The sequence below is a fragment of the Gossypium hirsutum genome, chromosome D13, assembly GCF_007990345.1.
Source record: "Gossypium hirsutum isolate 1008001.06 chromosome D13, Gossypium_hirsutum_v2.1, whole genome shotgun sequence".
Taxonomy (NCBI): Eukaryota; Viridiplantae; Streptophyta; class Magnoliopsida; order Malvales; family Malvaceae; genus Gossypium; species Gossypium hirsutum.
Genome location: NC_053449.1, coordinates 60,694,853 through 60,712,527, shown reverse-complemented (window position 1 = coordinate 60,712,527; position 17,675 = coordinate 60,694,853). Strand labels below are relative to the sequence as shown.

Below are 17,675 nucleotides of genomic sequence, written 5' to 3'. Positions count from 1 at the left end.
TTGCTTAAAAAATTCCATAAGCATAAATGAGATATTACCATGTTTTTTTAGAAAATATTTAAAATTTAAAGTAAATCTTGTTTGTGAAGTTAAAAAATTTACAGTAGACTTTTTTTAATCACTTCTATAAAATGATTTGAAAAAAGATGTCATTCTTGAAAAAAAATTAATTCCAAAATATGATACAATCGAAATCACATGTAATATTATTATTTAAGTTTTTGGTTGGTACAATATTATTTGGGCCACTAACTCAATTAAGAAGTTATGGAAATGTTCTTTCGTAATTAAAATAAGTAATATTATTATGTGTCTTTAGAGAATATTTAAAAAATTAAATTTAACATTGTTTGTGGAATTAAAAAGATTCAACTACCATTTACATAATAATAACTTTTTTAATCACTTCTATAAAAGGATTGAATCTTTTTTTTTTTAGATGTCATTCTTAAAAAAATCAATTTCAAAATATGATGCAATTGAACCACATAATATTGAATATAATTTGAGTTCATATCATTTGCATTAATAAAATCTTTAATTTAAAATTAAATTAAATTTTTTTAATACATTTTAGTTTTATTATGCACATTTTATTACCTTATATTTAATTAAGTTAATATCACAAATTAACTCGACATCGACTTAAAATTAATAACAACAACATGATAAACAATTTAATCTAATCTTTTCATTTATGCTTTGAATTTGTGATTTCCACATATATACCCATGTGATAAAATATCTAATAGTAATTTAAATTGTAACTAGCCTTTGTGCGAAACCTTGATAATATAAGAGCGTAAAATGGTAACTCTGTTACATTGACTTTTCATTTTGTTTTAATTATTTGTATCTGATATATTTGGACATATCCATGTATGCTATAATAAAATTCTTAGAATACATGATAAATTGAAGAAAAATTGTTATATTTGTATGGATACATATTTATATCCGACACTCACATTTGAATTCAAGTAACATAACTACTACAAAGTGAGAGTTTAAACAAGATAAAAAGGAAAAAGTAATAGGTGAGAAACAAATTTTACATTCCAAAAGCATATTATAACAAAGCAAATTATCTTGGGTAATTCACAGGAGGTTCCAAGCTACCTACCAAAATCCCAAGGTCTATGTCTTTGTCTTCGAACTTTCTGATGAAAGGGTGACTCTGCATTAACAAAAAAAGTTGTAGCAAATCAAATTTTTGTGTCCCAACTGTGTTTTAGTTATTTTATAATTATATAAGCTTTGACAAATTAATAATGCATTTTTATTTTCGGGATTTGCCATATTCATATCTTGTTTTTAGCTTCTTCTTTTTCGTGTTGTGTAATTAAGTCACAAAAAAAAACTAAAATTGATATAAATACACGAATCTTTCAAAATCTATATAATAAGAGTTACTAATGTATTGAAATTTGAATACACGAATGGGCTTAAGTCTATGAAACTTACCAAGAGGTCCAAAGATGATGCTCTTTCTTTAGGGTTCTTCTTTATGCTAAAAAATGGGAAGGAAACAAGCAAAATTAGAAAATTGATTATATCTATCACAACAAAAGCAAATGGAAAATGGCAATGATAAAAGAGGGAAACCAGTATCTAAATGTATCAAGGAAAAGATTGTAGTATATTACAATATCCACCACTTTTAGACAACATAATATGTCCCTCCGAGGATAAAATATTGGATTCTAGTGATGTTAGTATATTAAAATATTGGATTCAATGAACTTGAACACCAATTCTATTGCTACGTGCATCAAATGTGGATAGCATATTCAAGAGGGCTGCTAGCTTACACTAGAAGCGTGGACTATAGCAAAAGACTTCTGGGAAACAAGCATTTTACAGACCAAGTTTGGCAGATAAGTACATGATATGATAAAAATGCAAACTAAACATGCAAGTGTTTACCAGGCTGATACAAATGAACAGAACTCTGGAGAGAATTGATCTGATGGAGCAGTTGGTGGAGGCTTTTCCACTATTGCCTCCAAAAGCTCATAAAAGCTAGGCCAGCTTTGTTGATCTTCAGATTGCATATATGGGAAACGTCCAATAGCACATTCAAGCACTACCATTCCCAAACTCCAAATATCACTGCTATAGTCATAAGTGCTCCCACTAATCCTCTCCGGCTACAATCATAAACAAGATGGTTGAGATTAAGATTTTACATCAACTCTTAGTGAAAAATAGACACATCGAACACGATAATTACAACTAGCAGAACAAAATGCCATGATGAATGACAATTTCAACAGTGTGGAAGCTCCACATACCGACATGTAGTTGTAAGTCCCAACAAATGTATCTCTCTGGCCCATAGAGCTAGCTAGCATTGCACTGACACCAAAATCAGTGATCTTCACTTCCCCTTTATGGTTTACCAGTAGATTGGATGGTTTTATGTCCCTATGTATTACGTGCCTTTCATGGTGCAAATACACAAGTCCCTGTAGAACCTGAAACATAAAGAGATATGAGTAGAAAGAAGAACTCACTTGTTTAGCTTTTGAAATGACTTTGTTTAGGTCATTCATAAAATTTCAAGTCAAAAAGGAAGAATACCTGCTTACACACAACTGCAAGATATGGTTCAAGAATTGTGTTAACTTGTCTGATCACATCAGCCAGAGATCCACGGTCCATGTATTCTAGCACCAGAGATATGGCCCCATTGTGATAGAAAGAATGGTAGCAAACTACAACATGCGAACATTGTGATGCTTGGTTTATTTTTAGCTCCTGCACAATTTGCTTGCGAATTTCTTCTTGTATGTTCATTTGGATGACCTGCAATTAATAGCCCAAAAGTTTCTCTGAATCAGTTTTTCTTCATTTATAACCACCATGTTCAAATCATTTCAACATTTTTTACTACCACGTTATATTTAAGACAATATTCAAGCAGATATAGCTGCAAAAAAAGAGTGAAGATGTTAGTATTTAGCAAAAAACAGGAAAAAAAAAGGTGAACCCTGTGCACAAGGATTGTGTGCTGCAGTGCTAGAAATCAAACAATTATGAAGCGGTCGAACCAAATATCATACAAGAAAAGAGAAGCAAAAATATGAAAAGTATTAGCATGCCTTCTTTGGTCACCATCCTCTCACCCCAAATAATCTTAATCCCCAATATTATATTTATCAATAAATTCTCACATCCTACATTAATTCAAAGGAGGAATCCGAGGATAATACTAAGGTAGTAACCTTAACATGTTAATAAGAAATAAAAGTTAAAGGCAAATAAGAAAATAAGCAGAGTCTGTTCATAGCAAGTTCAAAAACTAACAAGTAATTGAACAAGGTTTGACAGTCTTGAACAATTTACCTTCAAGGCAAACAATCTTCCAACCCATTTGTGGCGAACAAGTTGTACTACACCACCACTGCCCTTCCCAATAACTTTGATTGTCTCTAGGTCTTCCAATGAGAATTCAAAATCAAGCTCCTTGGCGTCAGAAGGCTGCTCAAAGTAACCCAAAAATAAAAAGAGAAAAGAATATCTTGAATCCCAAGAAATTTGATACCAAAAAGTAAAAGGATAAAGAACTCTATGGGAACTTGAACAAGCATTGCTGCAGAATAACTAGCTACCCAATGAACTTCACAATAAATTCAACTTAATTCCAATATTTTAGCATCAATATTGTCCTTAATTTTCAAGCGAAACGCAAAAAAAGATGAAATAATAAACTATAGAAATGATAAACAAAGGTGCACTTACTACACAGTACTAATACAATAAACAGGAATCAAATTCCAGTTCTCTATATGGGTATATCAGAAGTGACCTCCAAAACACAAAGTACTTAAAAATCCCCTTAGATTAGTCACAAAAACTTACTCGAGATTCCTTTTCCTCGGAAATAAGACGCAATCCTTTCTGATTTAGAAGCAAATCGCCATCATGAAATGTCCCACTCGCCGTCCTGTAAGACATTACAGTATAAAAAAAAAATTCAATATTCAAAATATTTTCACGGCAGCGAAACAAAAGAAAACGTAACGGAAACCATGAAACTAATCAAGCCATAGACTTCGAATTTCAAGAAGCGATTTCAAGTAAACTAAAAAAGCGAAAGTATTGATCCAAAATCGAAGCCATCAAGAAACATGTTTTAAGAAAAAAGAAAAAGAAACTTACAAGAAAGAAGAGATAGGGGTTTCTTGAGCTGGAACAGCGAGCTTCAGTTGCTTCAATGGCTTCTTGCTCTTCATTTTTTTTTTTTTGTGAAAGATTTTTATTACTGTTCCGTTAGGGTTCTTATAGAAAGATAAAAATAAAGTGTTTTTGTTTTTAAAATGTTTATTGAGAAAGTGAAGATGATGGATTCGTTATAAATTCAAACGGGAAAGACCGCGTAAAACTAATTCAACTTGTTTAGGGTAAATAAGTATTTAGTCCTTGTACTTTATCATTTCTATCGAATCAATCCTTAGACAATAAAAATTTGAAATTAAAGCTTACATTCCGTCAATATAGTTTAAAAGACATGTTTTTTTCCATTCCGATCAGTTTAGCCTTGCTTCAATTAATATTCACTAAAAAGTACTTATTTAAAAAAATTTAATTTAATTATTCCCATCGTTAATATTTTACCGCGCTCCACTCTAAAAATTATTATTTTTATTTTATTCTTGTATAAATATAATTATTAAAAGCGAAATTATCATTTTATTTTTGTATAAATATAATTATTAAAAGGGTAAGTACATAAAAACACTCAGTATGCTTCCTATTTAAATATTTTAAAAAATTATATTTAAATATTTATTTGCCATTAAAAAATTAAAAATATTATAAAAAAAAACTAACAAAAGCGATCTAAGTGAAGTGGAGATGAATGCATCCATGATAGTGGTAGTGATTTTTAATATTACACCGCCATGATAGAGCGAAACAAGTAGTAGAGAGATCAAGCCAGTTGTAGAACGATGGTGGATTTGACAACATCCGTCACCGCTCCCCTAGATGACCATCCCTATTCCAAATTGAATTTGCATAACGACCTAGACTACATAATCTAGCCATGTCTTGAGCAAGATAATCTAGTTTCTCATGCATCTTCAGCATTCAATAGTTGCTGTATTGCCACCAAAAAGAAGAGAGAAAAAAAAAATCAAACTCGACAAAGATCCTAGTAACTCCATTTCTTTACGCAGAAGCTAACTATAATCAATTCCGATTACGCGAACCGAGCGGCAAAGAGGTGTTGACTTTCAAAACCCTAAACATAAAACCACCAAGAACACTTAACCACCCAAATCAAAGACCAACATAAGTAGAAAAATCCAAAATTGTAAATGTAGGCAAATGTACCTAAACAATCTTCATGATACCATACATCAAACAAAGCACAAATACAAACTAAGAGATCAATAACATCGCCATTACAAACACTGAGCTTTTCGTTGAGTTCCCTATGAGTTTCACACTAGTAACTGGTAATACTATTATTCAACTGCACCCAACCATCAATACGAGAGTTGGTGGATACAAGTTTTGTATAGAAATAGAGAAGAATTGAAACAAATAAGGCCACAACAGCAAGATCAAAAACCCTGATCAATGAGATAATCACCAAGCCTTTCCACAACCATGTTGCATTGGCTGGGAGCCATTGGCTCATCGTAGATTCCGATGAGCAAAGCCATATTGGTCTTTTTAATAGTAATACCTCCAGATCCCTGAAATTAAAATGAAAAAAATAAAGTTCAGAATACAACCATGACACTAAAATTAAATCAATGAGAAAGTGACTGCAAAGTCGTGCGGTAATGGCCTCCTTTCTTTCATCGCGGTGTCTCCGTCCAGAGAAATACACTCCCTACAGATATTGGTGAATGGAGGCAAAAGGTAACAGCTGCATGGAGGGAAGAAAAGGCAAGTGCATACAAAAAGCAACAATAGCAGAGCATCGATGTACAAATTTTGAGTCGTAATAAAACGGATTTGTTTTTATTTTTATTATATCAAAAGGTTGTATTCGAAATTGCAGTTGGAGCAAAATTCTGGAATGACAAGCCTATTCCCAGTCAAATAATGTAAGAGAATGCATGTGCAGATGAGATTTTTCAGTGTTATAAAACAAATTGAAACTAAGAACGGATGAAGAACATTACCTTTTTCCCTCGAATAACATATCCGGGTTCGCCTTGGATCACCATATATTTTGTGCCACCAAGGTACAATCCAGTTGGAGCAAGTGACCCAGGTTCAGCAAAGTCATTCATGATGGCATTAATCTCTTCTTGTTTGAACTGAAAAATTAACATAAAAACTAGAAGCAATAAGCACAGATTGATTATTCTCATAACATTTATCACCATTGCTAAAAGTAAGGTCATTTGCAGAGATCATTTAGCATCTAAAACTAAGAAAAAATAAACAAACCCCAGAAATCAATACAGATACTCAACCGACATGCAATATGAACTAACAAATCACAGCAAAAAGATCCCTACTTAGCATACCAAATCCATTAGGGTCAATGCTTTTCGGAGAAAATAAGATCAGCGAACGAATAATGAGCAGTGAATTCAATTTATAGCAAACAGATCACCTCATTCAAAGCATCAACTAAAACCCAAAATGGGAAAAGGGATTAATGAAAAACCCAAAGGGTAATGAAGAAAACCTGAGGGAAATTGGAGCTCTGGGCCCAAATGCTGCCATCGTGGCCGACGATGGCGGCGGAGGAGAGATGGTTGCCATCGATTTCGCACATCAAGTGCTCATCTACATATGTTTGCCACGACATCTTCTTCTTCTTCTTGGTGAAATTCTATGGATTCGTTGAGAACTGGAGAGTTAAAAAAGAAACGCTCGAGAAAGGAATTTGGCTGTAAAGGGGCGAAGCTGAGCTGAGTGACAGACACGGAGATATAGGCATATAGCGCTAAAATAATGAGATCTGTCGGCCTTTTTTTTCCCTTTTTTTTTCCTTTTTTATTATTTAATTTTCAAATATTTAACTCAAAACTCATCGAACTTTTTATTTTTATTTTTATTTTTAATTATAAATCGATTATTGAATTAATTTCAGGTGTCATTCCAATACCAAGTCAGTTATAGAATATTAAAAATTATTTTAAAAATAAATTACATTATTATAAAAATATTTTTATCTAGGTAAAGTGGTTATCTGTGGTTATTTTTTATTTAAATAATTTTTACAGATTTTATATAAAAAATAAAAATATTTTTATAATAATATATATCACCTTTTTAAAAGAATAAAGTTTTAATATTTTTTAATTGAATTAATATTCAATTAAATTGTATTTAATCGAATAATTAAATATTGTACAAATAAATAGTATTTCGAAACAAAATCACAGTTAGACCTATTCATGGGTTAGGTTATCCATTCATGTCTGAAAGTCTGTCCGAAATTTAGAAAGGTTTAGAGAAAAATATTATGCCCAAATAATGGGCTTAGAAAAAAAATTAGACCTGTTTAAAATATGGGTCAGGCTAAGGCCTTAAATTCAAGTCCGAGTCTGACCCGTGTTAAGTTTATGATACTTTATATTATGTTATATTTATATATTATGTAACTTAAAACACATTAACTTATACTAAATATATAATATTACTCTAATGTAAACATTAAAATAATGTTAAGACGACTATGTAAAAAAATTAATAAATAAAAATGTTTAAAATTATTAAATATTAAAATAATATAATATAAATATTTTATAAAAAAATTAAAAAACAATATGGACAGACCTAAAATGGGATTGAATTAATCATCTGCAAATATGGGCAGATTTGGACAAAATATTAAACCCAGATTTGAAATCGGGATGAGCTTAAACTAACATATAGTATGTTAATATCATACTTAGCCCAACTAGACCCGACCCATAAGCACCCTAATCACAATATTATAATGAATTAAACCAAACAATATCAAAGATAATAGAAAAAGAAGAAAAAAATTATTCATGCCTTCACTTTCATTAGGCCCCCCCATTCCCCCATTTCATGTGGACAGCTAGGAGTTGGACTTTCATATGTACTAATTTATTCGGGCTATGTTATAAAATAAATAAATAAATAAATTTGATTCAATCATTTAATTTGAATAAAAATATAAGTTGAATATGAATATTTTAATTGTGTAATTAATTTTTTTTTAAAATTAGTATAGTACAAATTTATTTTATGGTTTATATTCGAAGTTTGTGGTTATTCCTTTCAACAATATTATTTCAAATATTTAAATTCACGACTCTTTTTAAGAATGCAATGTTCATTATCATCGTACCCAATACGTGTTAGTTTCTTTTATTTTTAAATTATAACAATAAACTAAGTCCTTAATGTTTACATATTTTTAAATTTGGCCCTTATTATTTTTTAAGCTAAATTTGACCCCAATCTTTAAAAAAAATTTGAATTTGAAAATTAACGTTTCAAAAAGAAACGGGTTGTAATTTTTAAACATGGCAACCCACATAACAATCTACATGTACTTCATGCTAATTTTTTGAATTTTTATAAGTTTTTTTTGTTTTGTTTTTTATATATTTTTAAATATTTTAAAATTGTTTCTTGATATAGCATGTCAACATAGAATGCCATACAGGTTATCATACCAATTTCATTGAAAAATCAATGTTCTAATCAACATTTCTGTTAAAAAAGAAACAATTTAACTATTTTTCAAAGGTTAATATAACTAAATTTAATTAAAAATAAAAATCCAATTGACAAAACATATAAATGTTAAAAGCTAATTTTAGCATTATTTAACACTTACTTTGTATCAAACAAAAAAAAAACCTTAAACAGTGAAAAACACTTAAATAACTCAATTTTATCTAAAATCAAACTCTAGATAAGCTAGGCATCTCATATTTAATGGGTATGAGGAGCGGCCCGTTTCACTCCTAGTTTGGGCTTCTTTCCAGTCATGGCCCAAAACTATATTGGGCTATTGATTGATGCCAGTCTTTTTTTTCCCTGTTTAGAGCATGTTCAATCAATCTATCGGGTTGATAATAGAGGTGATCATGGGCCGGGTCAGGCCCAAATAAAATTTTAGGCTCGTTTTATAGGCCCGAGCCCAACTCGAAATATGAGCCTAAAAATTTGTCCAAGCCCGGTTTGAAAGAAAATTGCTAAGCCCAAGCCCGGCCCGGCCCATTTTTAATATATATAATATATATTTGATTAAAATAAAAAATATACATCTAATATATAATTCAGGCCGAGTCAGGCCAGGTCTGGCCCAAAAAAGTTTTACCCGAGGCCCGACCCATTTTCTAAATGGGCCTTATTTTTTTGCCCAAACCCATATTTCGGGCCTACATTTTTACCCGAACCCTCCCATTTTTTGGACTGGTCGTCGGGCCGGGTCGGGTAGCCCAACCCATGATCACCTCTAGTTGATAACCAAATCAGATTTTTATTAATTGAATTTGTCAAAATTAATAAAAAATTTAATTATTAATGGAATTGAATTTGTGAAGAATGATTTAATCACAAAAAAAAATTCAAGTTAATTTGGTTGGTTTTTGTTTAATTGAATAGAATTTAACATTTCAAATATATTTATGTGTGAATTGAGTCTTAGCTTGACATTATTACCAGTGCAGGAGGACGTGGGTTCGAGTGCACTGGAGCAACATTATCCTCCTATTTCAAGGTTGGGGAGGGCTATGGGGAGGACACTAATCGTCATATCTACTTAGACCTAAGGTATGTTATTCTACTTATTGATGGATATCGATCCACAATATCAATCATCAAATCACTACTTAGAGCTAGCTATATAAATATAAATCTACTAACCAAAATGCATATTTAAAGCATAAATCTACTAATAATTTGAACACCTTATTAAATATACTTTATCTATTAAATTTCAATAAATCGATACGATTAAAACCAAATAATCAACAATAAATTTTTTTGACATAATGTCTAGAACTACTCATCCATAAATAAGAGAATAATGCGACTCAAACCCATGTCCTCCTACATTAATAACAATACACATGCCAATTGAGTTAAGACTAATTCGAACCAACAACCATTCTAAAATCAGTAACGTATAATTTGGTTGGATATTAATTTTATTGCTACCAATCCAACAATTACCCTACACTATCTTAACCAACCAAACCAAAGAGCAGCCATTACAATAGTTCCATCATATTATAATATATATATGTATATAACATTTACATCATGAGATTATAAAAATCAATGCGCAGCCATTACAATAATTCCATCATATAATATATAATATTTGTCACCATGAGATTATAATGGATTAAATGGCACAATTTTCAAGTTGGTGTAGATACTATTATTACAATGATTTGCAATCCACTATGTGGTTAAATTCTACATTATAAAGATGACCCAACAGGCCATCTCCATTTTTATACATCATGCAAACAGTAAACATCTCTTTTTGGAGTGCCCAATATTAAAAATTGCATGACAGATGAGAGAGAAATAAAGGTTTTTTCAGGCATACCAAAAGTCAATGTGGAGGAAGATGTGGTGGAGGTTGAAGACAGTTGATTCTGTTTAGGCCAAGAGTCGTATCGTTTAAGTGGTAGAAGGAGGTGAAGAAAGAACTGAAATTCAAGGAAGAAGATATGTATGTATAAAGTTTGGGATAGAGTGTTGTTGAGCATGTCCAATTTTCGAGGTTTACAGAGATACTTATATGGGCTTGATCCTTTTGCCACGTGTAGTCTCTTAATAGGTTTGTTGGCCATTTTCATAATCCATTGTTAGGTGAATAACCTGATATTATCTTGATTGCAAAATATATGTGTGATAAGTGAGGACTATTATATTAGAGTGGCCCTAATGTCAAGGTGATTGGCTTGCACGTTCTTTAGATTCTCGAAGAACAATCCTCATGGTGGAAGAAGTAAGGTTGGTGGAACCAAATGGGCGAAGCTATTTGATCATGGTGCTTTGGCCAGAGTTGTCAAGTGGTGGAGTTCACACACATATAATAATCACATTTTTCTATAATAGCACCAGTTGTCTGTAAATGATAATGGTTATATACTTACAACAACATTTAAAAAATTAAAAAAAGGAAAATATTTGGTACTATGTCAGTAACGTTTTTAGACTCCACAAGCAGGGTTAGATGGTTGACAAGTGTCCTATACGGTATAGTAAAATATAAAAAAAATAGATATGTGACAATTTTTTAAGACTGCTTATAAAATAAAAAAGTACATTGTTAATGTATCAAATATTAACACTTAAAAAATATAATATATTAATATTAGTATTAATTAGTGAGATCTAACTATTGTATCTTTACATGACAGAGTCAGTTGCTATTGGCATTGTTGTTAGTGTAGTAGGATGTGGGTTCAAACCTATTGAAACACATTTATTCTCTTATTTAAAGGTTAGGAAAGGGTTATGAGTAGTTATATACGCTTTGTATCAAAAAACCTGTCACAGACCAACAAATGATAAGGAGTATATAATGAATATTAAAGAGGGAATAACCCAACAAAATATGCACTAAAGCAATTAGATAAAATTGTACATGATATTTATTTTTCCTGCTACTTTTATTAGTAATCGTATTACCAACTACTTTTTTAGACTAACATAATACATATGATGATTTGATTTTAATTTTTATTATTTAGAAATTATTTTTTTATCATACTAATATTTTTAAAAAATATAAATTATATAACTGTATAATTACAATTTGTACTTCCAAACATGACATATGGAATTACAATGTAATTATACTATGTCAACGAAATGTATCTAAAAAATTACAATTCTTTACAATTATAAAAAAATAATTACACTTTCATTTAGGGGCGAAAGCCAGAATAATTTTTTAGGCGGGCCGAATGAAATTTTAATTTTTTATAGTCTATATCTTTATAATTTTTAAAGTATTAAATTGAATTTTTATAATTTTAGAGGGGCAAAGTGTAATTTTACCTTTACTAATTTAAATTTTTTTAAAAAATATTATAAAACTTAAATGGTAATTTTTCATTTTAGGAGGCTGGGAATCCATCCCCTTAAGTAGAGGTGCTCATGGGCCGGGCCGAGTTTGGGCAGGGCCCATAAAAAATTTTGGCCCTGCCCGAAATACGTGCCTGAAATTTTGCCCGGGCCCGGCCCAAGAACAAAATCATAAGCCCGGGCCCGGCCCGGCCCATTTTTAATAAATACCAAAAATTTATTTTAAAAATTAAAAAAAGTATTTTAAAAATATTTTAAAATTAAAAAAATTAAAAAGTATTTTAAAAATATTTTAAAATTAAAAATAATAAAAAATATTTTAAAATTAAAAAAATTTAAAAAATAAATATATTTATTATATCGGGCCGGGCCAGGTTGGGCCCGGGCCAAAAAAGTGGTGCTTGAGGCTCGGCCCGTTTTCTAAATGGGCCTCGTTTTTTGGTCCAAGCCCATATTTCAGGCCTATATTTTTACCCAAACCCTCCCATATTTCGGGCGGGTTCTACCCCTAAGAATCCCCTCTGCTTTCATTCAATTATTGTGCTATCCATCCACATATACTAAATAATATCTTAACAAAAGTTTATTGTAAACAAACCAATAAATGTTGTTAAGAAAGAAAAAAACAAAGTGGAGGCAGATTCTTGGACATGACAGTAAAAAACAAAGTTGCTGATGGTCGCAAATGAAATCTGGTTTTAATTTTTAAACAAGGCGTTGTTGAATTTACTTCACACGGGCATTATTTCAAACAGGTTGAGTGCAATGAGACAAGGGAAACCTTTCGACGTGTAGTTGTCACGGGTTTGATAATGATGAAATGAACAACCCCAAGGAGACAAATCCAATGTTTATTGATTAAAATTACCCTCATCAATTCCAGAAAATAAGGGAAAGGGGGAAAAGTACTATTTTTTTTATTTCAATTTGGTACTTAAATTTAGTTTTAATATTCTATTTGATACTTCAGATTAAATCGTGTCATGTGGCCAAGTGAATGTTTAATATGTGCTCTAGAAAAACAAACATAGGTATTTAATGAGGCAAAAAAAAAGGTTCAAATGTCAAGAAATTAAACGTTGAAAGTCAAATTCAAGTACTAAATCGAAACAAAAAAACCTCAAATATCAAATTGAACATTAAAATTAAATTTAAATATCAAATAGTATATTAACCCTAAAATATTCTATACGAATCAATTAACCTAAGTCCACAAAGAAAAGGGCATGGAAGCTAGCAGAGAGGCCAGGGGGCTTACCCAAAAAAAATTCTTTTTAGACCCTTAAATTAAAAAAAATATTTAAACCCCCCAAAAATTTGGAATTTCTCATTAAACCTTTCAAAAATTTTAATCAAATCCCTTTAATTTTTTTTCAATTCTCATTAAGCCTTTAAAATTTTTGAAAATCTTAATTAGACCCCCAAATCTTAACGCCAAAATCTGTTGCTAGAAGCTAATAGATGCCCCCTCCCCAAATTTTTGAAAATTCCTTTTAGACACTTAAAAATTTTCATAAATATTAATTAGGCCTCCCATAAAATTTAGAATTTCTCATTAAACCTTTAAAAAATTTTAATTAGATCCCTTCAAATTTTATGTCAATTATCATTAACTTTTAAAATTTTTGAAAGTTTTAATTAGAATTACCAAAATTTTTAAACAATCCTCATTAAACCCTTCACTAAAAACCCAATAGGGAAATGAAAGTTTGCATTTGCATTATTGCTTTATTGCTTTATTCATTGATTCACATGAAATTCTCCATTTTTGTTGTTCTTTTTAATGATTATTGGAACAAACAACAATCAATCCCACGCCCACCAGACAGAGGAAAGAAACATTGCACGTTTTTAACCCACCAACATATGAATGGTGTGTGTGCTGTTTTGTAGTGGCTGAAACCTAATGAACAGATGGTTGTGAACTGATCTATGGTGGTCGAGGACAATAGAAAGTGAAAAAGAAAAGGAGGCCCCATTTCCGGTCCACCTGTCGGGTGTACCCATCATTAAAATAATGACCAGAAATTGGTAGGTTTTACCCATTCAATTGCCATCAAGATTGGTTGAAAATGTAATGAAAAACACACACATGATTTACTACTTAAAAGTGGTAAAGTAATGTAAAAATATCAGAAATTAGAATTGTCCTATCAAAAGCTATCTTTACTATGCAATCAGCCACTATTCCTCTCCCTTGGAACGTATTTGATGCTCCATTAATCCATAGTTTTTAATATCTGATTAATTTTTCTCATCAAGATTGAGGATGAATCCGTCAATTGTCTATCCCTGACAAGCATTAATTACTTCTAAACTGTCAATATGAATCAAGACCTTATTAAACACTCGTTTTTTTAAGAAGAATCAGATTATCCATATCACCCCAAAGTTCAGCCTCAAAAACCGAACATTAGCGAAAGCCTTCATTATTTATCATCACATTTGAACTTTAAAAAATACCTCACAAAGGATGTGTAGCGACCCTGATTTTTTACGTTTTCCTAATGTTTTTTTTATGCCTAAAACATGGTTCATTATTTCGTTAGGTCTATAAAAGGCATCATCAATTTCATAATGGCTTGGCTTTGAATTTGGCAGGCGTCATTTAATTTATTTATCTAATCTAAAAGAAATTTATATTTATAACACATCATTTAAAAAATAAATAAAGTTAGATGAATTTAAGTTTTGATTTCGTTCGTAATTAATTAAAATCAATGTAGTGCAATGGAAAACATATCATTTGCATTTGTTGCTACCTAATAATGTTCCATTCGGGTAATTCTTTTGCAGAGACGAGGGTGTGATAAAGTGTTAATCCAAATAGTCTAGGGGTGATTAAAACAATTTAAGAAGGGATTTCAACTGTTTCGAATTTCACTTTTATTAGAAGGATCATTCAGGTGTTACAACATATAAAACGGTGGCATATAAGACGTATCCCGAGAGAGAGAAATTTAACTGTAAACTGTTTAGCTAAGATGGTATTTGACAAGGAGGTCGATGTGCGAGTATTTGCTGAAACTCCTGCGAAACTTTTAACAATTTTACAATATGATAGAGCTAGCGTCTTTTGTGATCTTAGTAAATTGAATTAGTTTTTCTTTGTTTTTATCACCAAAAAAAAAAAACAATGCTCCATTCTAATATATAATGACCCTTTATTTAGCCTCTATTATCATTTATTTACATGTTCAATTTAAAAGTTAGATTACCCGAACCGGTTGAATCTTAACTTGATATATTTTTGTCAGTGCAGAAGGATGTGAATTCGAACGCGTTGAAGCACATTATCCTCTTATTTTAGGGTTGGGGAGGGGCTATGGGTAGTTCTAGGCTTCGTATCAAAAAGAGCAGATATGATAAGAACTTATAATGAGATTAATGTTTAAAAAAAATAGATTACCCGATGTATATGAGGTAACTTTTAAGGGAACAAAGATAAATTTTATTATTGTTTTAGAATTTTTACACAGATTAAAATAAAATTTTATTAATTTTTATTATTATTAACTTATAATTTAAAAATTTTTAAACATGTTAAATTGAAATTTTAGAATTTTGAGGGTCAAGCCCCTACCAACGGTTGTTTGCCCTCGTTGGTGCCATTCTTAATAGCCATGCTCAAGGGCGAAGCCAAAAAGGCAAAGAGAGACAGTCAGTGGTTTTAATCCCGGAAATTTTTAATTTTAGCTCCTTCAAAGTTAACAAAATTTTAAATAAAGGCATGATAAAATTATAATTTAACCCTAAAAATAATAAACTTTTGATTTAATACTAAAAAATATAAAGATATATGTCAATACAATGGCAAAATTGCATTTTAACTCTTACAAAAATATATAATTTAATCTCGCCCCCTCAAAATTTTTTTTGCTAACTTCGTCCTTAACCATGCTAGTAAGCTATCAAGCAGATTTATTCAAGAATCGAATTATATATTCAATAGATTATTTTTCCTAATAAATTCAATACGTTGAAAGTCACATTTTAAATAAAGAAATTTGAAGTTCAAGTTGAGTATAATTGTTTTATTTAAAAAATAAAATATATGTTTAAATTTATATGAAAATGTAAAATGTTAATATAAAAATATTTTTAATATTTTATTTATTTATATTATAAGAAGGTCTCTGATTTATTTGATGTCACGAGTTAATTAAGCATCAACCTAATTGAAAAATGATCAAAACATCATTTTTAAATCAGGATAATTATATCTTTTAATATAGTTCATGTTAATTATAGGTTTGAACTTAAAACCTTAATATGTTAATAAAAAAAGTTTCAACTAATACTCCGAGTAGACGTGTTTACGGATTGAGTAGTTTGCACGATCTTTTTTAAGTTAGACTTGAATTTGTATTTTCAACCTCAGATCAGCCCAAATTGACACGTATTATTGTTTATAATAAACTGGATTCAATCCATAAACGCCTCTAACTTCGAGGGTGTTATGTATTCGTATATAGGGATAATATAATTTTTTGTCTTTGAAATTGACAACTAGGTCCACTTTGGTACATTTATTTTCTTTTGGTCCGCTTGAGTCTTTAGACTTGGCAACTAGATCTATTTCGGTCTCTAAATTTAGATTCTATCAACATTTAATGATGTGACCTGTATTGCTAGAACATAATTTGATCAGACAAATTGGGAATTGATTGATATAACAACCCGAACAAAATGGTTGAACCGATAGACTTGAAAATTACTTGCAATTAGTAAAAATCGAAAATAAGAAAAAAGGCGATAGTTGAACAAAGTTGAATCAACTTATTAAAAATTTTAAACTTTTATGAATTTATAATTAATTATTTAATTATTGTTGATCCGATATCGAATCAATCAAACTGGTTGAATCGGGAACTAATGGCCTACTTGTTCAATCACCTATCTAATTATTAAAACATTGAATATGACACTTTTAAATTGCACCACACTTTAATTTTCAAGTGATGATTTGACATATCTTCAAAGTGTCATATTATCACACTTTATATTTTTTAAATTCATAGATTAAAACAGGTTTAATTATTAAATTTAAATCTAAAATAAATAAAAAATATAGATACGGGCAAAATACCAAAAAAGCCCTATTTTTAAAATTTATCGAAATGGGCCTGGTATTTTATTATTTACCGGAATGAGCCATTTTCCCCGAAATCGCGTCCACGTCAACGCGATGTCAGGGGACCTGTCAGAACATCGCGTCCACGTAAGCGCGCTTTGCTTACGTGGACACAAATCGCGCCTACGAGGACGCGAATTGCTGACGTGGATGAACAGTTTGTATTTTTTAGCTTGGAAAACTTTGAAAGGCCATAACTTTTCTCTCGGTTGTCCAATTGAGACGATTTTTTTTATTTCGAATAACTTTTCGAGATCTACGCACTGAAAAAGATCTTTTTTTGCCCCTAAATTTCGATTTTTTCGGTTTAAAATTGAATTTTGAAACATTCAAATCATTATTTTCCTTATTTATTTGAATTAAACACCGGATTTTTTTTACAGAATTGTTGTATTATTTTTTCTGATTTGACACGTGTATGGAATAGGTCCGATAAATCTTTAGAACGTAAGTAATATAATTAAGATAATAACAGTATTTTTATAATATGTCAATTAATTAGTTTAGCTTAGTTGGTTAAGATATTTACTTT

General features: G+C 30.5%; 2 protein-coding genes across 2 annotated transcripts; both read right to left on the bottom strand.

The window, feature by feature from the left end:
* Positions 1-932: 932 nt before the first annotated feature.
* LOC107932005 (mitogen-activated protein kinase kinase 6) lies at positions 933-4,288 on the bottom strand. Its single transcript, NM_001327341.1, is given in 8 exon segments — positions 933-1,177; positions 1,465-1,510; positions 1,927-2,150; positions 2,295-2,477; positions 2,584-2,808; positions 3,349-3,483; positions 3,865-3,949; positions 4,165-4,288. Coding segments are annotated over 8 exon segments (1,065 nt in total). The 5' UTR covers positions 4,239-4,288; the 3' UTR covers positions 933-1,084.
* A 1,049-nt stretch (positions 4,289-5,337) lies between these two features.
* On the bottom strand, positions 5,338-6,957 carry LOC107932093 (profilin-1). The gene is made up of 3 exons (XM_016864044.2): positions 6,659-6,957; positions 6,144-6,281; positions 5,338-5,708 (listed from the first exon to the last, which is right to left on the bottom strand). The coding sequence occupies exons 1-3, from the start codon at positions 6,779-6,781 to the stop codon at positions 5,574-5,576; spliced, it is 396 nt and encodes a 131-aa protein (XP_016719533.1). The 5' UTR covers positions 6,782-6,957; the 3' UTR covers positions 5,338-5,573.
* Between the last annotated feature and the right edge of the window lie 10,718 nt (positions 6,958-17,675).